Below are 25,776 nucleotides of genomic sequence, written 5' to 3' on the forward strand. Positions count from 1 at the left end.
CATCAGTGTTAACCTCAGGACCAGAACAACCTGCTGTAGAGGTGTTTGTTACAGGGAGGATGTTTCATCAGAGTTAACCTCAGAACCAGGAACATCTCTAGACCCGAGTTGAGGGCTCTAAAGGAACGTCTATAGACCTGAGTTGAGGGCTCTGAAGGAAAGTCTCTAGACCCTAGTTGAAGGCTCTAAAGGAACGTCTATAGACCTGAGTTGAAGGCTCTAAAGGAACGTCTATAGACCTGAGTTGAAGGCTCTAAAGGAACGTCTATAGACCTGAGTTGAGGGCTCTGAAGGAAAGTCTCTAGACCCTAGTTGAAGGCTCTAAAGGAAAAACTCCTAACACCAGTCATAATTAAAATAGAGAGTGTGTGTCTTCAACTATGTTACATGTTTTTCTTCTCTTTCCCCCAACAGACCAAAGAGAAGGGACAACGTCTCAGCCCACACACGATTGGAGGAGATAGACGTCAATCAAACTGGACGCCGTCCATTCCCTCCTACCCCTCATGGCGAGACCACCCCCAACCCACCAATAGGGCGAGTCCCATCCACACGAACCCCCGCCACCACTCATCCGTCCGGACAATCCAATTGGTCCCCCTCACTCCACTTAACTTCTGCCCACTCTACGCTCCACCCCATCCACCCCCTCTGATTGGTCAAGATGGACAAGTTGACAGACGATGTCCCCGGGTGCTACTACAACCGTACAGTGCAGTTCTTCTACGAACATAGTGGCAAGAACATCAGCGCCCACTGGCGTCCTCGGGACTACGTGGTGGTGAGCCTGGGCATGGGTGTGTCTGTCATCGTCATCCTGGCCAACATCCTGGTCATGGTGGCCATCTTCATCAACCGACGATTCCACTTCCCTATCTACTATCTGCTAGGTAGGGTGTATGTGTGTGTCTGTCAATTAGCAGCTGTTCCCACTAATTTACCAAATTTACCAGAATTTTCAGACGTTTTGGTCATTTTTAAATCTACAAAATTTGGTAGATTATACTTTCAATACATTTAGTCATATTTATGTCATATTCTTTATATCTGTGAAAATTCCCTAAAATCCAGAAGTTAACTGGTACATTTTAGAAAGTTACCAGTAATATTACCCCCCTTAGCAACCCTACTAATGTCCTTGTCGACTATCCCCTAGGCAACCTGGCGGCAGCAGACCTGTTCTCAGGTATCGCCTACCTGCACCTGATGTTCCACACTGGGCCCTGGACCATCAAGCTGTCCAAGAACCAGTGGTTTGTACGCCAGGTAGGAGAGTCCAACATACACCCTAACTAACCCTGAACCATCAATCTGGCCCAAGAACCAGTGGTTTGTATGCCAGGTAGGAGAGTCCAACATACACCCTAACTAACCCTGGACCATCAATCTGGCCCAAGAACCAGTGGTTTGTATGCCAGGTAGGAGAGTCCAACATACACCCTAACTAACCCTGGACCATCAATCTGTCCAAGAACCAGTGGTTTGTACACCAGGTAGGAGAGTCCAACACACACCCTAACTAACCCTGGACCATCAAGCTGTCCAAGAACTAGTGGTTTGTACACCAGGTAGGAGAGTCCAACACACACCCTAACTAACCCTGGACCATCAATCTGGCCCAAGAGCCAGTGGTTTGTACGCCAGGTAGGAGAGTCCAACATACACCCTAAACCTAACTAACCCTGGACCATCAATCTGGCCCAAGAACCAGTGGTTTGTACGCCAGGTAGGAGAGTCCAACACACACCCTAACTAACCCTGGACCATCAATCTGGCCCAAGAACCAGTGGTTTGTACGCCAGGTAGGAGAGTCCAACACACACCCTAACTAACCCTGGACCATCAATCTGGCCCAAGAACCAATGGCCAGTAAGCCAGGTGCACAAGACAAGTTCTTCCCATAGGATTAGTTGATACAGAAATGGACTGGCCAAAGGGCAGTTTCTTTTCCACATAATTAGCATTACTTAGCTAGTGATGAGGTCCTTGAGGAAAAAATGGGCCGGCATGTCAGAAAAGCCTGGGCTGATTACTGATCCTGGTCCGTCCCTGAGTTGATGCTTGCTAGGGCCCATTAATCCACATTTTTTCTTTCAAACTGGGAAAACTTTTCCTGTCAAAGTACTGTAGGTTTGTGTGATTTATGCTTACTAAGCTATTATAAGCAAAAGGCTCACATAGTTGAAAAAAGGACCCGCTGTGGTCCAGCAGTTAATGCCAAGGAACCCGGCACACATGTACAGTCGTGGCCAAATGTTTTGAGAATGACTCAAATATTAATTTTCACAAAGTCTGCTGTCTCAGTTTGTATGATGGCAATTTGCATATACTCCAGAATGTTATGAAGATTGATCAGATGAATTGTCATGCAAATGAACTGAATCCCCCCAAAAACATTTCCACTGCATTTCAGCCCTGCCACAAAATGACCAGCTGACATGTCAGTGATTCTCTCGTTAACACAGGTGTGAGTGTTGACAAGGCTGGAGATCCCTCTGTCATGCTGATTGAGTTTGAATAACAGATTGGAAGCTTCAAAGGGAGGGTGGTGCTTGGAATCAGTGTTCTTCCTCTGTCAACCATGGTTACCTGCAAGGAAACACGTGCTGTCATCATTGCTTTGCACAAAAAGGGCTTCACAGGCAAGGATATTGCTGCCAGTAAGATTGCACCTAAACCAACCATTTATCGGATCATCAAGAACTTCAAGGAGAGCGGTTCATTTGCTGTGAAGAAGGCTTCAGGGCGCCCAAGAAAGTCCAGCAAGCGCCAGGGCTGTCTCCTAAAGTTGATTCAGCTGCGGGATCGGGGCACCACCAGTACAGAGCTTGCTCAGGAATGGCAGCAGGCAGGTGTGAGTGCATCTGCACGCACAGTGAGGGGAAGACTTTTGGAGGATGGCCTGGTGTCAAGAAGGGCAGCAAAGAAGCCACTTTTCTTCACAAAAAACATCAGGGACAGACTGATATTCTGCAGAAGGTACAGGGATTGGACTGCTGAGGACTGGGGTAAAGTCATTTTCTCTGATGAATCCCCTTTCCGATTGTTTGGGGCATCATGAAAAAGCTTGTCCGGAGAAGACAAGGTGAGCGCTACCATCAGTCCTGTGTCATGCCAACAGGAAAGCATCCTGAGACCATTCATGTGTGGGGTTGCTTCTAAGCCAAGGGAGTGGGCTTACTCACAATTTTGCCTAAGAACACAGCCATGAATAAAGAATGGTACCAACACATCCTCCGGGAGCAACTTCTGCCAACCATCCAGAAATAGTTTGGTGACGAACAATGCCTTTCCCAGCATAGTGGAGCACCTTGCCATAAGGCAAAAGGGATAACGAAGTGGCTCGGGGAACAAAACATCGATATTTTGGGTCCATGGCCAGGAAACTCCCTAGACCTTAATCCCATTGACAACTTGTGGTCAATCTTCAAGAGGCGGGTGGACAAACAAAAACCCACAAATTCTGACAAACTCCAAGAAAACATCCTGCCATCAGTCAGGATGTGGCTCAGAAGTTAATTGACAGCATGCCAGGGCGGATTGCAGAGGTCTTGAAAAAGAAGGGTCAACACTGCAAATATTGACTCTTTGCATCAACTTCATGTAATTGTCAATAAAAGCCTTTGACACTCAAAACCTTTGGCCACGACTGTACAGCCAAGTTTACCAGTCAGCGTGGGTTGTAATCCACCCTCTGGTCTTCTGACTCTCCATCTCTCCTACCTTTCCTGTCTCCTTTCAACTGTCCTATCAACTGTCCTCTCAATCAATATGTTAAAAACCCTTCAAACATAGATGAATTATTCCTCCCTCCAGACCCTGATCGACTCCAGTCTGACAGCATCGGTGTTGAACCTCCTGGCCATCGCCTTGGAGCGTCACCAGACCATCTTCACCATGCAGGTGTGTGTGTGTGTGTGTGTTGATATTACAGTAGAGTGGTCGGGAGAAAGCGGTAGACACATTTCCATCTGTTATGGACTAATAAAGTATATATCATCTCAGCTCCACAGTAAGATGACCAACCGCCGTGTGGTGCTGCTCATCGCCCTTATCTGGGGCCTAGCCATCTTCATGGGCCTGGTTCCCACCATGGGCTGGCACTGTGTGTGTGACCTGGAAAACTGCTCCACCATGGCCCCCATGTACAAACGCTCCTACCTGGTGTTCTGGGCTGTGCTCAACCTGTTCACCTTCTCTCTCATGGTGGCTGCCTACACCAGGATCTTTGTGTACGTCAGACACAAGAGCCAGAGGATGTCTCAGCACACCAGCCAGATACGACACAAGGAGACTGTGTTCAACCTGATGAAGACGGTTTCTATGATCCTGGGTGAGGAGGGCCTGGACACACACACACACACACAGTTGAAGTTCACATACACCGTAGCCAAATATATTTAAACTCAGTTTTTCACAATTCCTGACATTTAGTCCCAGTAAAAATTCCCTGTCTTAGGTCCCCTTAGGTCCCTAAAATGTCAGAATAATAGTAGAATGATTTATTTCAGCTTTTATTTCTTTCATCACATTCCCAGTGGGTCAGAAGTTTACATCCACTCAGTTAGTATTTGGTAGCATTGCCTTTAAATTGTTTAACTTGGGTCAAACGCTTATTTTTATTTCACCTTTATTTAACCAGGTTGAGAACAACTTAGGTTAGTAGGTTAGTGTACTTAGGTAGGTTAGTGTATGCTAGATAGGCCAGTTGAGAATGAGTTCTCATTTACAACTGTGACCTGGGCAATATAAAGCAAAGCAGTGCGACACAAACAACAAACAACAACACAGAGTTACACATGGAGTAAACAAACATACAGTCAATAACACAATAGAAAAGTCTATATACAGTGAGTGCAAATGAGGTAGGTAAGATAAGGGTGGTAGGCAATAGATAATAATAATCAATAGTGGTGAAATAAATCAGATTTAGCAATTAAACACTGGAGTGATAGATGTGCAGAAGATATCCTGGTGTGCAAAGGAGCAAAAAAAATGAATAACAGTATGGGATGAGGTAGTTGGATGGGCTATTTACAGATGGCCTATATGCAGTGATCTGTGAACTGCTCTGACAACTGGTGCTTAAAGTTAGAGAGGGAGATCTGAGTCTCCAGCTTCAGTGATTTTTGCAATTCGTTCCAGTATTTGGCAGCAGAGAACTGGAAGGAAAGGCGGCCAAACGAGGAATTGGCTTTGGTTTTTTGTTTCATCAGATCAGAGGACATTTCTCCAAAAAGTACGATCTTTGTCCCCATGTGCAGTTGCAAACTGTAGTCTGGCTTTTTTATGGTGGTTTTAGAGCAGTGGTTTCTTGCTTGCTGAGCGGCCTTTCAGGTTATGTCGATATAGGACTCGATTTTTACTGTGGATATAGATACTTTTGTACCCGTTTCCTCCAGCCTCTTCACAAGGTCCTTTGCTGTTGTTCTGGGATTGATTTGCACTTTTTGCATCAAAGTATGTTCATCTCTAGGAGACAGAACGCGTCTCCTTCCTGAGCAGTATGACGGCTGCGTGGTCCCATAGTGTTTATACTTGCGTACTAATGTTTGTACAGATGATTGTGGTACCTTCAGGTGTTTGGAAATTGCTCCCAAGGATGAACCAGACTTGTGGAGGTCTTTTTTTTCTGAGGTCTTGGCTGATTTCTTTTGATTTTCCCATGATGTCAAGCAAATAGGCACTGAGTTTAAAGGTAGGCCTTGAAATACATCCACACGTACACCTCCTCCAATTGACTCAAATTATGTCAATTAGCCTATCAGAAGCTTCTAAAGCCATGACATCATTTCCTGGAATTTTCCAAGCTGTTTAAAGGCACAGTCAACTTAGTGTATGTAAACTTCTGACCCACTGGAATTGTGATACAGTGAATTATAAGTGAAATAATCTGTCTGTAAACAATCGTTGGAAAAATTACTTGTGTCATGTGTCAAAGTATATGTCCTAACTGACTTACCAAAACTATAGTTTGTTAACAAGAAATTTGTGGAGTGGTTGAATAAACGAGTTTTAATGACTCCAACCTAAGTGTATGTAAACTTCTGACTTCAACTGTATATATACACACACACACACACACACACACACACACACACACACTCTCTCTCTCTCTCTCCGGCATTCAGGCACCTCTCTGGCTTGTCCTAACTCGTTTAACCAGACACTCTACTTCCACCCCCACATCCCTCACTCTCTCCCTCCCTTCCTCCTTCCTTCCTTCCTTCTCCTCTTTCCTGCTTCTCTCCCAAGCTTCTGCTCCAGCATTTTTAACTTCTGATTAAATTCCTCTGGAAGGAATTTGACGTCTCTGTTTCTCACATATCGGCTCATACAATCCTTGAATTTCTGGTTGTCTCTCTTTCTGGCATGGCAAGTGTGAGTGAGAGAGGCTGTGTGTGTGTGTGTGTGTACTCTCTCTGGCATGGTAAGTGTGAGTGAGAGAGGCTGTGTGTGTACTCTCTCTGGCATGGTAAGTGTGAGTGAGAGAGGCTGTGTGTGTGTGTACTCTGGCATGGTAAGTGTGAGTGAGAGAGGCTGTGTGTGTACTCTCTCTGGCATGGTAAGTGTGAGTGAGAGAGGCTGTGTGTGTGTGTACTCTGGCATGGTAAGTGTGAGTGAGAGAGGCTGTGTGTGTACTCTGGCATGGTAAGTGTGAGTGAGAGAGGCTGTGTGTGTACTCTCTGGCATGGTAAGTGTGAGTGAGAGAGGCTGTGTGTGTGTGTACTCTTTCTGGCATGGTAAGTGTGAGTGAGAGAGGCTGTGTGTGTGTGTACTCTTTCTGGCATGGTAAGTGTGAGTGAGAGAGGCTGTGTGTGTGTGTGTAGTCTGGCATGGTAAGTGTGAGTGAGAGAGGCTGTGTGTGTGTGTGTAGTCTGGCATGGTAAGTGTGAGTGAGAGAGGCTGTGTGTGTGTGTGTAGTCTGGCATGGTAAGTGTGAGTGAGGCTGTGTGAGAGGCTGTGTGTGTAGGCTCTTTCTGGCATGGTAAGTGTGAGTGAGAGAGGCTGTGTGTGTGTGTACTCTTTCTGGCATGGTAAGTGTGAGTGAGAGAGGCTGTGTGTGTGTGTACTCTTTCTGGCATGGTAAGTGTGAGAGAGAGAGGCTGTGTGTGTACTCTGGCATGGTAAGTGTGAGTGAGGCTGTGAGGCTGGTAAGTGTGTGTACTCTGGCATGGTAAGTGTGAGGAGAGAGGCTGTGTGTGTACTCTGGCATGGTAAGTGTGAGGGAGGGAGAGGCTGTGTGTGTACTCTGGCATGGTAAGTGTGAGGGAGAGAGGCTGTGTGTGTACTCTGGCATGGTAAGTGTGAGGGAGAGAGGCTGTGTGTGTACTCTGGCATGGTAAGTGTGAGGGAGAGAGGCTGTGTGTGTACTCTGGCATGGTAAGTGTGAGGGAGAGAGGCTGTGTGTGTACTCTGGCATGGTAAGTGTGAGGCAGAGAGGCTGTGTGTGTACTCTGGCATGGTAAGTGTGAGGGAGAGAGGCTGTGTGTGTACTCTGGCATGGTAAGTGTGAGGGAGAGAGGCTGTGTGTGTTGTGGGTTTTACTGGACACCACAAGTCCTCACAGGATGGTAAAACAAAGAACATGCAGACAATTGGGGACATTTCGCCGGTCCTCACAAGGAAAGAGGCTCATTCACGCTTAGGGGTTAGGTTTAGGGTTAGATGTTAGGGGAAATAGGATTTTGAATGGGAATCAATTGTTTGGTCGCCACCAGGATAGTACAACAAAAAATGTGAGTGAGGAATGTCTGTGCAGGTCCTGACAGGGAACAGCATAGTTAAACCACCACGACGCAAATACACTCCTCCATTTCAACCTCCCCTTCTCTGTGTGTGTGTGTGTGTGTGTGTGTGTGTGTACAGTATGAATTCCTGAAGGGTGAAATTGTGTAATTGAATATTATCATAATGAAATCAGATCTGTCCGACCAACCCCAAGCCACACACCAACAGTGGATACTGACTCTGTGTGTGTACAGTATTCACTCACCAGCTGAAATTTTACAATTGTCTCTCCCCCTCCTCCCCTCCCCTCTCCTCCAGGTTGTTTTGTGATCTGCTGGACCCCGGGCCTGGTGTTGTTGATGTTGGATGGTCTGGGCTGTGAATCTTGCCAGGTGCTGCGTTATGAGAAGTACTGTCTGGTCCTGGCTGAGTGTAACTCCCTGGTCAACCCCATCATCTACAGCTTCAGAGACACGGACATGTTACAGACCTTCAAGCGGATCCTCTGCTGCCTGTGTCGCCGCGGCGACGCTGGCCGCAAAGACACGCTGTCCGGCATGCGCTGCAACACCCTGGAGCAAGAGGTACTCTCCGAGAGCAACGGCAACAATCACCACGACAACCACAACGACGACAAAAATCATATAAGTCCCCACGGCGACCACTCGGACACAGACGATTAGACGAGGACAGTAGACACATATAGGTGACGTACGATGACAACGTTACAAGCAGCTACACCGTAACAATGTCAACACTGACAGGGTGCTATAGTAACTTTCATCACCATGCCCAGACAACTAGCTAACAGTCCTGTGACAACAATGTAGCTACACTGTCACAATAACATAAACTACAACCTAACAACAATGTTATGGCCTCCAAACTATACCATAGCAACCACCATGCACTGACACACCTTAACAACATCAACTACTGTAACCACTACAACTTAACAAAACATTTTTTTAAATAACTACACTGGACAAAAGACCACTTAAGTGACTACTACCAAGTAACAAAATACCATGGCAACACCTACGTCAATGTAACACAATACCACGACAACACCTACAATAACAACAACATAACAAAATACCATGACACCACTTACAACAAGTACAACGTAACAAAATACCATGACAACACCTACAACAACGACAGCGTAACAAAATACCATGACAACACTTACAACAAGTACAACGTAACAAAATACCATGACAACACCTACAATAACAACAGCATAACAAAATACCATGACACCACTTACAATAAGTACAACGTAACAAAATACCATGACAACACCTACAATAACAACAACATAACAAAATACCATGACAACACTTACAACAAGTACAACGTAACAAAATACCATGACAACACCTACATCAACGACACCGTGACAAAATACCATGACAACACTTACAACAAGTACAACGTAACAAAATACCATGACAACACCTGCAACAACGACAACGTAACAAAATACCATGACAACACTTACAACAAGTACAACGTAACACAATACCACGACAACACCTAGAATAACGACAACGTTACACAATACCATTAAAACACCTACAACAACAGAATTACAGTGGAACATGTACCACAACAATGTCACAAAATAGCCCTACAACAACCAGGCCTCTACGACAACCACCTCCTGATTCAGAGAGGGTTAAATGTGGAAGACACATTTCAGTAGGAGGCATTCGGTTGTACAACTGACGAGGTATCTCCCTCCCCCTTTACAAGCAGACAGAGAATATGGCCTATATGAGTGTTTGTAGCATCGTTGTTATAATACTGTATGTGGCGCTGTAACATAGCAGCCCTATCAGTCTGTGTTCTCATCAACATAGAACCATATGAATAGTTAATCATGCAGATATTATTGTTTGGGAACGAACGGTAGCTGTACTGTCTGGAGAAGTGACTGTGTGTTATTAGAAACCGGAGCCTACGTGCTGTTTGTAAAAAAAAGACCTGATCAAACATAACGTTGTGACTGGATTGAGAGTGATGGGGCTGATTTCTCCTCTGTTAACATGGTGCCGTGCAGCTTCTAACGCAGATGTCTCAATCTGTGTGTCTAGAGAGAAAGAGACGTTCTACAACGCCAAGACTTGAATGAGTCCGGTTGAGTAAGACCAGCCCCCCGCGGTGAATGTTTTGGTCTTCAGCTGGGTCCATACTGGACTCTGATAATGCAACTGTTTTCCATACAGACTTTCTATATAGTGACAATGTCTCTATAACGTTGTTGGAACGTTGTAGGAAGGCTGTCTGCCACCCCTGGACAGCCTGGTGGGATGTGAACCAGATGTTAAAGTGGTTCAAACGGGTCTGACTAGTTGTCATGTTTCCTGTGTCCTGTAGCTATGGCATGTACACACACACACACACACACACACACACACACACACACACACACACACACACACACACACACACACACCACATACACACACACACACACACCACACCACATACACACACACCACACCACATACACAAACCACACACACACCATACACACACACCATACATACACACACATATACACACACACCATACACACACCATACACACACACACACCATACACACACCACACACACACACACACACACACCACACACACACCATACACACACACACACACACACCACACCACGTACACACACCACATACACCACATACACACACACACACACACCACACACAAACAAACACACGGCTGACTCATCACTGTGTCGTTGCTCTGTGTGGAGACACAGGAGTGTGTGTGTGTGTGTGTGTTTACAGTACCCCAAACAAACACCAGTTACACATCCTGTCAGTGATGTCACTAATGGAGAACGAACAAACGGCACAATTACAGGCGGGGGGGAAACATTTCAGTGTCGCACGCTATTCTGCACTAACTCTGGTGTGACAGTGAAATATGTTCCCCTCGTACTTACCCTACCCCACCCATGACATGGACTGTCATTTTGTTTTACACACACACATACATACACACACACACACACACATATACACACACACACACATGCACACACACACACACACACACACAGTAAAGTGTGATATACATTAGCGCCCCCAAGTGGTCAAGTGAAATCAAGTCGTCCTCTTCTACACTCCTGGGTCCGCGTCCCAATTGTCTCTTCTTCCTCCCAAAGTGTGCACTCGTTCACTTCCCTTCACTGATTTGAAAGGAAATGACTGGTATAAGAAATAATGGTGGGAACTCCCTCTAGCCCTCCACCAATCCAATGCTGTCAGATGTGTGGTGGGAACTCCCTCCAGCCCTCCACCAATCCAATGCTGTCAGATATGTGGTGGGAACTCCCTCCAGCCCTCCACCAATCCAATGCTGTCAGATGTGTGGTGGGAACTCCCTCCAGCCCTCCACCAATCCAATGCTGTCAGATATGTGGTGGGAACTCCCTCCAGCCCTCCACCAATCCAATGCTGTCAGAATGTGGTGGGAACTCCCTCCAGCCCTCCACCAATCCAATGCTGGGAACTCCCTCAGATCCAATGCTGTCAGATGTGTGGTGGGAACTCCCTCCAGCCCTCCACCAATCCAATGCTGTCAGATGTGTGGTGGGAACTCCCTCCAGCCCTCCACCAATCCAATGCTGTCAGAATGTCATGAACGGGTGCACCCTTCAGGAGAAAGGAGAGACCATTGGGACGTACCCCAACTCTCACCCTCTCTGACTGTAGTGAACGGGTGCACCCTTCAGGAGAAAGGAGAGACCATTGGGACGTACCCCAACTCTCTCCCTCTCTGACTGTAGTGAACGGGTGCACCCTTCAGGAGAAAGGAGAGACCATTGGGACGTACCCCAACTCTCTCCCTCTCTGACTGTAGTGAACGGGTGCACCCTTCAGGAGAAAGGAGAGACCATTGGGACGTACCCCAACTCTCACCCTCTCTGACTGTAGTGAACGGGTGCACCCTTCAGGAGAAAGGAGAGACCATTGGGACGTACCCCAACTCTCTCCCTCTCTGACTGTAGTGAACGGGTGCACCCTTCAGGAGAAAGGAGAGACCATTGGGACGTACCCCAACTCTCACCCTCTCTGACTGTAGTGAACGGGTGCACCCTTCAGGAGAAAGGAGAGACCATTGGGACGTACCCCAACTCTCACCCTCTCTGACTGTAGTGAACAGGTGCACCCTTCAGGAGAAAGGAGAGACCATTGGGACGTACCCCAACTCTCTCCCTCTCTGACTGTAGTGAACAGGTGCACCCTTCAGGAGAAAGGAGAGACCATTGGGACGTACCCCAACTCTCACCATTACTGGCTGAAATCATCTCTGAACAGGGAAAATGTTTATAACTGAGAAACTATAAAAGGGAAATGCTGGTTATGAATATTCTAATTATTTAGATGTTTTATATAAATATGCCTGTTAATATGCATTATTTTCATCAGCACGTATGAAAACATATTTTTCCCAGATTGTAAAATAAAACAATCCTCCATTTAACAGAGAAACTGTTTGTTCTCTTTCATTTAAAAAAAATCTGTTTCTGTTTTTTAGTTTTATTTTTGTACTAAAAAATCTCTGAAAAATAAAACCAGAAAAATGAAAATATTCCTAATCTGTGCCTGTCTGCCTGATCGCATCGTGGTGCGGCATCGTGGTGCGGCCATCGCTCGATCATGTCTGTCCTTTATGATGCTGCCAGGAACGAGAATTAGGACACAAACTAGAAGCTAAACATATTAGTCATTTAGCAGACGCTCTTATCCACAGCCACTTACAGGAGCATCAGGGTTAAAGTGCCTTTGCTCTCAAGGGCACGTTGACATTCTTCACCTAGTCGTCTCGGTTACTGGCCCAACAGGCTTCACCGCTTGGCTACCCACCACCCACAGAAATGGCTCAATAAATAGGTTCTGGGTTATAGTTGGGTTTCATTTAGGTTATAGCTTGGTTGTATTGTGTCCTTATTGTGTTTCCTTATTGTGTGTCCTTATTGTGTTTCCTCTGTATGCACAGGGAGGATATCTGTACGCGCTGTGATCCAGCTTATTATGGAGAGGAGCAGGGAGGATATCTTTGTGCTGTGATCCAGCTTATTATGGAGAGGAGCAGGGAGGATATCTGTACGCGCTGTGATCCAGCTTATTATGGAGAGGAGCAGGGAGGATATCTTTGTGCTGTGATCCAGCTTATTATGGAGAGGAGCAGGGAGGATATCTGTACGCGCTGTGATCCAGCTTATTATGGAGAGGAGCAGGGAGGATATCTGTGTGCTGTGATCCAGCTTATTATGGAGAGGAGCAGGGAGGATATCTGTACGCGCTGTGATCCAGCTTATTATGGAGAGGAGCAGGGAGGATATCTTTGTGCTGTGATCCAGCTTATTATGGAGAGGAGCAGGGAGGATATCTGTACGCGCTGTGATCCAGCTTATTATGGAGAGGAGCAGGGAGGATATCTTTGTGCTGTGATCCAGCTTATTATGGAGAGGAGCAGGGAGGATATCTGTACGCGCTGTGATCCAGCTTATTATGGGGAGGAGCAGGGAGGATATCTTTGTGCTGTGATCCAGCTTATTATGGAGAGGAGCAGGGAGGATATCTGTACGCGCTGTGATCCAGCTTATTATGGGGAGGAGCAGGGAGGATATCTGTGTGCTGTGATCCAGCTTATTATGGAGAGGAGCAGGGAGGATATCTGTGTGCTGTGATCCAGCTTATTATGGAGAGGAGCAGGGAGGATATCTGTGTGCTGTGATCCAGCTTATTGCTGTGCTTGTCATGGAGAGGAGCAGGGAGGATATCTGTACGTGCTGTGATCCAGCTTATTGCTGTGCTTGTCATGGAGAGGAGCAGGGAGGATATCTGTACGTGCTGTGATCCAGCTTATTGCTGTGCGTACCATAGAGAGGAGCAGGGAGGATATCTGTACGCGCTGTGATCCAGCTTATTGCGGTGCGTACCATAGAGAGGAGCAGGGAGGATATCTGTACGTGCTGTGATCCAGCTTATTGCTGTGCGTACCATAGAGAGGAGCAGGGAGGATATCTGTACGCGCTGTGATCCAGCTTATTGCTGTGCGTACCATAGAGAGGAGCAGGGAGGATATCTGTGTGCTGTGATCCAGCTTATTATGGAGAGGAGCAGGGAGGATATCTGTACGTGCTGTCATCCATCTTATTGCTGTGCTTGTCATGGAGAGGAGCAGAGATGAAGCTACTGAACACCTCTGTGAAAGACACCACACTGTATTTCTCTGTTTCTTCATCTCTATCTCTCTCTCCGATGGCTGGACCTTACTAACTCTCTCTTTCTCCTTTCTCCCCTCTCTCCTCGTCCCCTTCACCCTGCCTCTCCATCCCTCTCTTTCTCTCCTCATCCTCCACCTAATCCCCTTCACCCTGCCTCTCCATCCCTCTCTCCTCGTCCCCTTCACCCTGCCTCTCCATCCCTATCTTTCTCCTTTCTCCCCTCTCTCCTCGTCCCCTTCATCCTGCCTCTCCATCCCTCTCTTTCTCCTTTCTCCCCTCTCTCCTCATCCCCTTCACCCTGCCTCTCCATCCCTCTTTCTCCTTTCATCCCCTCTCCTCGTCCCCTTCATCCTGCCTCTCCATCCCTCTTTCTCCTTTCATCCCCTCTCTCCTCGTCCCCTTCACCCTGCCTCTCCATCCCTCTCTCCTCGTCCTTCACCCTGCCTCTCCATCCCTCTCTCCTCGTCCCCTTCACCCTGCCTCTCCATCCCTCTCTCCTCGTCCCCTTCACCCTGCCTCTCCATCCCTATCTTTCTCCTTTCATCCCCTCTCTCCTCGTCCCCTTCACCCTGCCTCTCCATCCCTCTCTTTCTCCTTTCATCCCCTCTCCTCGTCCCCTTCACCCTGCCTCTCTTTCTCCTTTCATCCTCTCTCCTCGTCCCCTTCACCCTGCCTCTCCATCCCTCTCTTTCTCCTTTCATCCCCTCTCCTCGTCCCCTTCATCCTGCCTCTCCATCCCTCTCTTTCTCCTTTCTCCCCTCTCTCCTCATCCCCTTCACCCTGCCTCTCCATCCCTCTCTTTCTCCTTTCATCCTCTCTCCTCGTCCCCTTCATCCTGCCTCTCCATCCCTCTCTTTCATCCCCTCTCCTCGTCCCCTTCACCCTGCCTCTCCATCCCTCTCTCCTCATCCCCTTCACCCTGCCTCTCCATCCCTCTCTCCTCGTCCCCTTCACCCTGCCTCTCCATCCCTCTTTCTCCTTTCATCCCCTCTCCTCGTCCCCTTCATCCTGCCTCTCCATCCCTCTTTCTCCTTTCATCCCCTCTCTCCTCGTCCCCTTCACCCTGCCTCTCCATCCCTCTCTCCTCGTCCTTCACCCTGCCTCTCCATCCCTCTCTCCTCGTCCCCTTCACCCTGCCTCTCCATCCCTCTCTCCTCGTCCCCTTCACCCTGCCTCTCCATCCCTATCTTTCTCCTTTCATCCCCTCTCTCCTCGTCCCCTTCACCCTGCCTCTCCATCCCTCTCTTTCTCCTTTCATCCCCTCTCCTCGTCCCCTTCACCCTGCCTCTCTTTCTCCTTTCATCCTCTCTCCTCGTCCCCTTCACCCTGCCTCTCCATCCCTCTCTTTCTCCTTTCATCCCCTCTCCTCGTCCCCTTCATCCTGCCTCTCCATCCCTCTCTTTCTCCTTTCTCCCCTCTCTCCTCATCCCCTTCACCCTGCCTCTCCATCCCTCTCTTTCTCCTTTCATCCTCTCTCCTCGTCCCCTTCATCCTGCCTCTCCATCCCCTCTCTCCTCATGCCCTCCTCCCTCTCATCCCTCCTCATCCCCTTCCTCCCTCTCCATCCCTCTCTCCTCATCCCCTTCATCCTCCCTCTCCATCCCTCTCTCCTCATCCCCTTCATCCTCCCTCTCCATCCCTCTCTCCTCATCCCCTTCATCCTCCCTCTCCATCCCTCTCTCCTCATCCCCTTCATCCTCCCTCTCCATCCCTCTCTCCTCGTCCCCTTCATCCTCCCTCTCCATCCCTCTCTCCTCGTCCCCTTCATCCTCCCTCTCCATCCCTCTCTCCTCGTCCCCTTCATCCTCCCTCTCCAGCCGTATGAGAATGGTGATGCGGAGCTGGTGGAGAAGACCAGGGGAGCTCCTCTCATCCTGAAGGGAACAGAGGACATGATGACGTCCACAGAGAGCTGACACGAGCATACGCACGCACGCACACACACACACAGTGTGTGATTATTTTGGGGGAGTTTCTGAATCCTGCTGAATGTTTTTATTGTATAGATGTGATGTTTAGTTGTATTGATGTAAAATGTTGTTTGTATGATACTGTATGTTACAGAAAACATGAATACAGTTACCTACAGGCACTGACATTTCTGTTTGAAACAACTTTATTGACATTGTCCCATTTACACTCAGATATGTGTTGACATGTGGTCTACCCGAGCAGCCAGCTCAGTAGAAAAGTCATCATTACAATCAGAACTGAATATTTATGACTTTTTAATTTGACATTTTATTTATGCATTTTTTGTTGTTGATCTTACGAGAATAGTCTGCGCTGTGTATACAGTGAGGGGAGAGGTGTGTGTGCAGGGGTTGGAGAGGTGTGTGTGCAGGGGTTGGAGAGGTGTGTGTGCAGGGGTTGGAGAGGTGTGTATACAGTGAGGGGAGAGGTGTGTGTGCAGGGGTTGGAGAGGTGTGTGTGCAGGGGTTGGAGAGGTGTGTGTGCAGGGGTGTGTGTGTGTACTGCATAACATGTTAGGTGAGTTTTAAGAAAGGGAGGGGGGGTATTTGTAAAGACATTTTACTGTTATTAAATGTATTGTTAGGTTCTGAACAGAGTATAAACTCTGTAAAAGTTTATTCACCGCCCTGAATGCCTCGGCTGCAAGCACATTTCACACATGATCAAACAGGCATTTATACATCAGGGTGTATCTTCTCTGAACTGCCATCTGTTGCCCAATACTGCCTACATGTTGCGTCGTTGTCTTGGCCTTCCAGCCGTCTGCCAGCCGTCCCTCTCATCTGTCTAGCTGTCTAGAGAATGAAGGAATAGACTGTAGACCAGTCTGTATTGTAGACTGATGTGTTCTGGTTGTTTCTGTGACCTCACAATCAGTTTCATGGTCAGAAATGATGGAAACCGCTTCTATTAAAGAACCTACAACACTACTGTCTGTCTGTCCATCTGTCTCTGTTACTGTCTGTCCATCTGTCTCTGTTACTGTCTGTCCATCTGTCTCTCTGTTACTGTCTGTCCATCTGTCTCTCTGTTACTGTCTGTCCATCTGTCTCTGTTACTGTCTGTCCATCTGTCTCTCTGTTACTGTCTGTCCATCTCTCTCTCTGTTACTGTCTGTCTCTGTTACTGTCTGTCCATCTGTCTCTCTGTTACTGTCTGTCCATCTCTCTCTCTGTTACTGTCTGTCCATCTGTCTCTGTTACTATCTGTCTCTGTTACTGTCTGTCCATCTGTCTCTCTGTTACTGTCTGTCCATCTGTCTCTGTTACTGTCTGTCCATCTGTCTCTCTGTTACTGTCTGTCCATCTGTCTCTCTGTTACTGTCTGTCCATCTGTCTCTCTGTTACTGTCTGTCCATCTCTCTCTCTGTTACTGTCTGTCCATCTGTCTCTCTGTTACTGTCTGTCCATCTGTCTCTCTGTTACTGTCTGTCCATCTGTCTCTCTGTTACTGTCTGTCCATCTGTCTCTCTGTTACTGTCTGTCCATCTGTCTCTCTGTTACTGTCTGTCCATCTCTCTGTTACTGTCTGTCCATCTGTCTCTGTTACTGTCCTGTCCATCTGTCATCTGTTACTGTCTGTCCATCTGTCTCTGTTACTGTCTGTCCATCTGTCTCTCTGTTACTGTCTGTCCATCTGTCTCTCTGTTACTGTCTGTCCATCTGTCTCTCTGTTACTGTCTGTCCATCTGTCTCTGTTACTGTCTGTCCATCTCTCTCTGTTACTGTCTGTCCATCTGTCTCTCTGTTACTGTCTGTCCATCTGTCTCTCTGTTACTGTCTGTCCATCTGTCTCTCTGTTACTGTCTGTCCATCTGTCTCTCTGTTACTGTCTGTCCATCTGTCTCTCTGTTACTGTCTGTCCATCTCTCTCTGTTACTGTCTGTCCATCTGTCTCTCTGTTACTGTCTGTCCATCTGTCTCTCTGTTACTGTCTGTCCATCTGTCTCTCTGTTACTGTCTGTCCATCTGTCTCTGTTACTGTCTGTCCATCTGTCTCTCTGTTACTGTCTGTCCATCTGTCTCTCTGTTACTGTCTGTCCATCTGTCTCTCTGTTACTGTCTGTCCATCTGTCTCTCTGTTACTGTCTGTCCATCTGTCTCTCTGTTACTGTCTGTCCATCTGTTTCTCTGTTACTGTCTGTTACTGACTGTTTCTCTGTTACTGTCTGTCCATCTGTCTCTCTGTTACTGTCTGTCCATCTGTCTCTCTGTTACTGTCTGTCCATCTGTCTCTCTGTTACTGTCTGTCCATCTGTCTCTCTGTTACTGTCTGTCCATCTGTCTCTCTGTTACTGTCTGTCCATCTGTCTCTCTCTGACTGTCTGTCCACCTGTGTCTCTCTGACTGTATGTCCATCTGTCTCTCTCTGACTGTAGTGAACGGGTGCACCCTTCAGGAGAGTACTGGTACGTACCCCAACTCTCACCATTACTGGCTGAAATCATCTCTGAAAAGGGAAAAAGTTCATACCTGAGAAACTATAAAAGGGAAATGCTGGTTATGAATATTCTAAATATTTAAATATGATTGTTAATATGCATTATTTTTATAAGCACGTATGAAAACACATTTCACCATTAAAATAATTTCCCTCCCCCAAATTAAAGACTACATTTTTGAGAAGCTGTTATTTTTCTCTTTCATTTAAAAATATCTGTTACTGTTTTTTAGTTTTATTTTTGTACCAAAACATCTAAATAAAGCCAGAAAAATGAATACATTCTTAATCTGTGTCTGTCTGCCTGATCGCTTGGTTATGCCTGGCGGCGGCCATCGCTTGATCATGTCTGTCTTTATGATGCTGCTAGGAACGAGAATAAAGACACAAACTAGAAGTTAAACACTCTGTCCACCTGTCTCTCTCTGATCATGTCTGTCTTTATGATGCTGCTAGGAACGAGAATAAAGACACAAACCAGAAGTTAAACACTCTGTCCACCTGTCTCTCTCTGTCTACCTGTCTCTCTGTCTGTCCTGTCTGCTTGCCTGTCCATCCGTCTCTCTGTCCACCTGTCTCTCTCTGTCCACCTGTTTCTCTCTGTCCACCTGTCTCTCTCTGTCCACCTGTCTCTCTCTGTCCACCTGTCTCTCTCTGTCCACCTGTCTCTCTCTGTCCACCTGTCTCTGTCTGTCCACCTGTCTCTCTCTGTCCACCTGTCTCTCTCTGTCCACCGGGTCTCTCTGTCTGTCTGTCCTGTCTGCGTGCCTGTCCATCCATCCATCCGTCTCTCTGTCCAGGGCCGAGGTCAGGTTTAAAGTAAGGGGTTAACATTTGCCAGGGATAATCTCTCTTTAGGAGGTGATTCCTTCTTGATGTTAACCAGAGAGAATATATTTTTGGCTGGTGGTGGAGGAGGTGATTCCTTCTTGATGTTAAGCAGAGAGAATATATTTTGGGCTGGTGGTGGAGGAGGTGATTCCTTCTTGATGTTAAGCAGAGAGAATATATTTTTGGCTGGTGGTGGAGGAGGTGATTCCTTCTTGATGTTAAGCAGAGAGAATATATTTTGGGCTGGTGGTGGAGGAGGTGATTCCTTCTTGATGTTAAGCAGAGAGAATATATTTTGGGCTGGTGGTGGAGGAGGTGATTCCTTCTTGATGTTAAGCAGAGAGAATATCTTCTGCTCTCCTTTCTTCCTCTTACCCAGAGAGAGAGACTTCGGTGACACAGACTCCTTCCTAGAGTTATCCAATGACAGCCTCTTGATTGACAGCGACTCCTTCCTCTTCCCGGCCACTGAAAACGTATTATTGGGAGTAAGGACCTCCCTCTTCAGGTTATCCACTGACAGTTTGTCCAGAGGAGGAATAATGATGCTTCTCTTCTGTTTCTTACTGGATAATGCCCCCTTCAGTTCACTCCAGGTCAACACTGAGTCCTGTTGCTTCTTTCTCCCCCCAAATACAGTCTTCTTAGAGGAGGAGCCCCCCATAGCAGACAGGGGGGGAGGAGCCCACCGTAGCAGACAGGGAGGAGAGGAAGAGAGCTGAGGTTCTTGGGTACTGATCTGGAATGACATCATAGCAAACGGTTCATTAATATTAAATTCAAATGACCCAAAACAGACATAATGCAAGACTACTAATTTACACGTAGACACACGACACACACACAAACACACACACACACATAGACAGACACACACACAAGCACACACACACACACATAGACAGACAAACACACACACATACATACACACACACAAACAAACAGCTGAACTTGGACATGAAACAAACATTCACAAGCAAATATTGGGAAAGACATATACACTTAGACGGTAAACAAAACCAGCATACAGTTAAAACACCACAAACTAACTTTCAGAACATCTCTCTCACACACACAGATACTCACTGTAGTTGTGTCAGTCTGCTCTCTGTCAAGTCTCCTCTGTGTCTCAGTCAAAATGAAGGCTGTATGACAGTAACACACCTGTTCTTCGCCGAGTCAGGACTAGGATCAGATTCTAACCCACCTGTTCTTCCCCGAGTCAGGACTAGGATCAGATTCTAACCCACCTGTTCTTCCCCGAGTCAGGACTAGGATCAGATTCTAACCCACCTGTTCTTCCCCGAGTCAGGACTAAGATCAGATTCTAACCCACCTGTTCTACCCCGAGTCAGGACTAAGATCAGACCGAGGATCAGATTCTAACCCACCTGCTACATTACTGATCAGAAGCTGCAAGTAACTTTAGTGTTGTCATCACCAGACAGGTTTAACAGGTTACACTGCATTCTAGCTGACTGTTCATCTTTGTGTGCATCCTAAAGAGGGGAGGTTAGAAAACCCCTTCAGGCCACACCCCTCTTCAGACCACACCCCTCTTCAGACCACACCCCTCTTCAGACCACACACCCCTTCAGGCCACACACCCCTTCAGGCCACACCCCTTTTCAGACCACATCCCTCTTCAGGCCACACCCTTCTTCAGGCCACACACCCCTCTTCAGGCCACACACCCCTCTTCAGACCACACCCCTCTTCAGGCCACCCCCTTCAGGCCACACCCCTCTTCAGACCACACACCTCCTCAGGCCACACCCCTCTTCAGGCCACACCCCTCTTCAGGCCACACCCCTCTTCAGACCACACACCCTCCAGGCCACACCCCTCTTCAGGCCACACCCCTCTTCAGGCCACACTTGAATGTCTTTAACCAGATAGAAAGAATGGAGGAATGATGATGGACCTGTATATTTATATTACATCCCTCCCCAAAAGTTTACCCATCCCTGCTGATATAGAATCACTCTCCCTCCTCCTCTCTCAATCACATTTAGTTATAAAGCCCTTTTTACATCAACAGATGTCAAAGTGCTAATACAGAAACCCAGCAAAATCCCCAAACAGAAGCAATGCGACGAGGAAAAACTCCTAGGCTGGAACCTGGGAGGAAACCTAGAGAGGAACCAGGCTCTGAGGGGTGGCCAGTTCTCTTCTGAATGTGCCGGGTAGAGATTATAAACCTAGAGAGGAACCAGGCTCTGAGGGGTGGCCAGTCCTCTTCTGAATGTGCCGGGTAGAGATTATAAACCTAGAGAGGAACCAGGCTCTGAGGGGTGGCCAGTCCTCTTCTGAATGTGCCGGGTAGAGATTATAAACCTAGAGAGGAACCAGGCTCTGAGGGGTGGCCAGTCCTCTTCTGAATGTGCCGGGTAGAGATTATAAACCTAGAGAGGAACCAGGCTCTGAGGGGTGGCCAGTTCTCTTCTGAATGTGCCGGGTAGAGATTATAAACCTAGAGAGGAACCAGGCTCTGAGGGGTGGCCAGTTCTCTTCTGAATGTGCCGGGTAGAGATTATAAACCTAGAGAGGAACCAGGCTCTGAGGGTGGCCAGTCCTCTTCTGAATGTGCCGGGTAGGATTATAAACCTAGAGAGGAACCAGGCTCTGAGGGTGGCCAGTTCTCTTCTGAATGTGCCGGGTAGAGATTATAAACCTAGAGAGGAACCAGGCTCTGAGGGGTGGCCAGTTCTCTTCTGAATGTGCCGGGTAGAGATTATAAACCTAGAGAGGAACCAGGCTCTGAGGGTGGCCAGTCCTCTTCTGACTGTGCCGGGTAGAGATTATAAACCTAGAGAGGAACCAGGCTCTGAGGGGTGGCCAGTTCTCTTCTGAATGTGCCGGGTAGAGATTATAAACCTAGAGAGGAACCAGGCTCTGAGGGGTGGCCAGTTCTCTTCTGAATGTGCCGGGTAGAGATTATAAACCTAGAGAGGAACCAGGCTCTGAGGGTGGCCAGTTCTCTTCTGAATGTGCCGGGTAGAGATTATAAACCTAGAGAGGAACCAGGCTCTGAGGGGTGGCCAGTTCTCTTCTGAATGTGCCGGGTAGAGATTATAAACCTAGAGAGGAACCAGGCTCTGAGGGGTGGCCAGTTCTCTTCTGAATGTGCCGGGTAGAGATTATAAACCTAGAGAGGAACCAGGCTCTGAGGGGTGGCCAGTCCTCTTCTGAATGTGCCGGGTAGAGATTATAAACCTAGAGAGGAACCAGGCTCTGAGGGGTGGCCAGTTCTCTTCTGAATGTGCCGGGTAGAGATTATAAACCTAGAGAGGAACCAGGCTCTGATGTGCCGGGGTGGCCAGTTCTCTTCTGAATGTGCCGGGTAGAGATTATAAACCTAGAGAGGAACCAGGCTCTGAGGGGTGGCCAGTCCTCTTCTGAATGTGCCGGGTAGAGATTATAAACCTAGAGAGGAACCAGGCTCTGAGGGGTGGCCAGTTCTCTTCTGAATGTGCCGGGTAGAGATTATAAACCTAGAGAGGAACCAGGCTCTGAGGGGTGGCCAGTCCTCTTCTGAATGTGCCGGGTAGAGATTATAAACCTAGAGAGGAACCAGGCTCTGAGGGGTGGCCAGTCCTCTTCTGAATGTGCCGGGTAGAGATTATAAACCTAGAGAGGAACCAGGCTCTGAGGGGTGGCCAGTCCTCTTCTGAATGTGCCGGGTAGAGATTATAAACCTAGAGAGGAACCAGGCTCTGAGGGGTGGCCAGTTCTCTTCTGAATGTGCCGGGTAGAGATTATAAACCTAGAGAGGAACCAGGCTCTGAGGGGTGGCCAGTTCTCTTCTGAGATGTGCCGAACCAGGTAGAGATTATAAACCTAGAGAGGAACCAGGCTCTGAGGGGTGGCCAGTTCTCTTCTGAATGTGCCGGGTAGAGATTATAAACCTAGAGAGGAACCAGGCTCTGAGGGGTGGCCAGTTCTCTTCTGACTGTGCCGGGTAGAGATTATAAACCTAGAGAGGAACCAGGCTCTGAGGGGTGGTCAGTTCTCTTCTGACTGTGCCGGGTAGAGATTATAAACCTAGAGAGGAACCAGGCTCTGAGGGGTGGCCAGTTCTCTTCTGAATGTGCCGGGTAGAGATTATAAGGGTACATGGACATTAAGGCCAGATTGTTCTTCAAGATGTTCAAACGTTCATAGATGACCAGCAGGGTCCAATAATAATCACAGTGGTTGTAGAGGGTGCAACAGGTCAGCACCTCAGGAGTTAACCCTCTAGAGTCGATTGATGCACCGGTGATACATTTAAAAAAATCCCAATCAAAATCTGTCAGTTTAAGGTAGAGATATAATATCTGTCAGTTTAAGGTAGAGATATAATATCTGTCAGTTTAAGGTAGAGATATAATATCTGTCAGTTTAAGGTAGAGATATAATATCCGTCAGTTTAAGGTAGAGATATAATATCTGTCAGTTTAAGGTAGAGATATAATATGTCAGTTTAAGGTAGAGATATAATATCTGTCAGTTTAAGGTAGAGATATAATATCTGTCAGTTTAAGGTAGAGATATAATATCTGTCAGTTTAAGGTAGAGATATAATATCTGTCAGTTTAAGGTAGAGATATAATATGTCAGTTTAAGGTAGAGAGATAATATGTCAGTTTAAGGTAGAGATATAATATCTGTCAGTTTAAGGTGGAGATATAATATCTGTCAGTTTAAGGTAGAGATATAATATCCGTCAGTTTAAGGTAGAGATATAATATCTGTCAGTTTAAGGTAGAGATATAATATCTGTCAGTTTAAGGTGGAGAGATAATATCCGTCAGTTTAAGGTAGAGATATAATATCCGTCAGTTTAAGGTAGAGATATAATATCTGTCAGTTTAAGGTAGAGATATAATATCAGTTTAAGGTGGAGATATAATATCAGTTTAAGGTAGAGATATAATATCAGTTTAAGGTAGAGATACAATATCAGTTTAAGGTAGAGATATAATATCCGTCAGTTTAAGGTGGAGATATAATATCTGTCAGTTTAAGGTAGAGATATAATATCTGTCAGTTTAAGGTAGAGATATAATATCAGTTTAAGGTAGAGATATAATATCTGTTTAAGGTAGAGATATAATATCAGTTTAAGGTAGAGATATAATATCTGTTTAAGGTGGAGATATAATATCTGTCAGTTTAAGGTGGAGATATAATATCAGTTTAAGGTAGAGATATAATATCTGTCAGTTTAAGGTGGAGATATAATATCTGTCAGTTTAAGGTAGAGATATAATATCTGTCAGTTTAAGGTAGAGATATAATATCAGTTTAAGGTAGAGATATAATATCAGTTTAAGGTAGAGATATAATATCAGTTTAAGGTAGAGATATAATATCAGTTTAAGGTAGAGATATAATATCAGTTTAAGGTAGAGATATCTGTTTGTTTGCATTGGATGCGTCTCAATTCACCACATCTGACAGCGTCTCATTTCCAAGTCTGCGGTGAAAGGTGACAGAGCGGTGTGTGTCAAGACCATGAGACATCCCGAAAATCGGTCTTCTCACGATAATGTCTAATGTCCGAGACTCACGAAGAGGATGGTGTTCTCTCCGTTTTGCTCTGTGACCCCCATAAGTGCCACAGGACTCATCTGAAGGCGACGGGACTCGTCTGAAGGTAACACGACTCGTCTGAAGGTAACACGACTCGTCTGAAGGTAACAGGACTCGTCTGAAGGTAACAGGACTCATCTGAAGGTGACGGGACTCGTCTGAAGGTAACACGACTCGTCTGAAGGTAACAGGACTCATCTGAAGGTGATGGGACTCATCTGAAGGTGATGGGACTCGTCTGGGGTGGGGGTTGGGGGTGGGGGTGGGTGTTATTTATTTGGCTTGAAAAATTGCAGCTGTCGTCATAAGAGGAGAGATAATAATTAAAAGATCTCTCTCTCTCTGGTCTGGTCCCCTCAACCTGCCAGTATAAACAGCCTCCAGACTGGCCCTGGGTACAGCACACAGACAGGCCCTGGGTACAGCACACAGACAGACCCTGGGTACAGCACACAGACAGGCCCAGACAGGCCCTGGGTACAGCACACAGACAGGCCCTGGGTACAGCACACAGACAGGCCCTGACAGGCCCTGGGTACAGCACACAGACAAGCCCTGGTTACGGCACACAGACAGGCCCTGGGTACAGCACACAGACAGGCCCTGGGTACAGCACACAGACAGGCCCTGGGTACAGCACACAGACAGGCCCTGACAGGCCCTGGGTACAGCACACAGACAGGCCCTGGGTACAGCACACAGACAGGCCCTGCACACAGACAGGCCCTGGGTACAGCACACAGACAGGCCCTGGTTACAGCACACAGACAGGCCCTGGGTACAGCACACAGACAGGCCCTGGGTACAGCACACAGACAGGCCCTGGGTACAGCACACAGACAGGCCCTGGGTACAGCACACAGACAGGCCCTGGGTACAGCACACAGACAGGCCCTGGGTACAGCACACAGACAGGGAGTAGCGGAAGTCGTTCTAGTTTACTGTCCCTGGAATCTGTCTCC

The 25,776-nt window shown here is 47.2% G+C and overlaps 1 protein-coding gene and 2 long non-coding RNA genes across 4 annotated transcripts in view; 1 reads left to right on the forward strand and 2 right to left on the reverse strand.

The window, feature by feature from the left end:
- lpar2b (lysophosphatidic acid receptor 2b) overlaps positions 1–16,896 on the forward strand; it is a 36,647-nt gene extending 19,751 nt beyond the window's left edge. The window contains exons 2-8 of one of the 2 annotated variants that reach the window (XM_042318902.1): positions 415–890; positions 1,157–1,266; positions 3,817–3,903; positions 4,006–4,333; positions 8,050–8,315; positions 15,811–16,325; positions 16,453–16,896. In XM_042318902.1, coding sequence (XP_042174836.1) covers positions 665–890; positions 1,157–1,266; positions 3,817–3,903; positions 4,006–4,333; positions 8,050–8,315; positions 15,811–15,909 — 1,116 coding nt within the window. In that variant the 5' untranslated portion in view covers positions 415–664 and the 3' untranslated portion in view covers positions 15,910–16,325; positions 16,453–16,896. Of the gene's footprint in view, positions 1–414; positions 891–1,156; positions 1,267–3,816; positions 3,904–4,005; positions 4,334–8,049; positions 8,316–9,830; positions 10,186–15,810; positions 16,326–16,452 lie in introns of those variants that run through there. The other variant, XM_042318903.1, reaches the window with a different exon arrangement.
- A 1,411-nt stretch (positions 16,897–18,307) lies between these two features.
- LOC121846097 lies at positions 18,308–18,980 on the reverse strand. Its single transcript, XR_006083002.1, has 2 exons — positions 18,908–18,980; positions 18,308–18,821 (listed from the first exon to the last, which is right to left on the reverse strand). It is a non-coding gene; the product is annotated as an uncharacterized LOC121846097 (long non-coding RNA).
- Positions 18,981–19,478: 498 nt separating this feature from the next.
- On the reverse strand, positions 19,479–20,923 carry LOC121846096. The gene is made up of 2 exons (XR_006083001.1): positions 20,324–20,923; positions 19,479–19,976 (listed from the first exon to the last, which is right to left on the reverse strand). It is a non-coding gene; the product is annotated as an uncharacterized LOC121846096 (long non-coding RNA).
- Between the last annotated feature and the right edge of the window lie 4,853 nt (positions 20,924–25,776).

Source organism: Oncorhynchus tshawytscha, unplaced genomic scaffold, assembly GCF_018296145.1.
Source record: "Oncorhynchus tshawytscha isolate Ot180627B unplaced genomic scaffold, Otsh_v2.0 Un_contig_447_pilon_pilon, whole genome shotgun sequence".
NCBI classification, from domain to species: domain Eukaryota; kingdom Metazoa; phylum Chordata; class Actinopteri; order Salmoniformes; family Salmonidae; genus Oncorhynchus; species Oncorhynchus tshawytscha.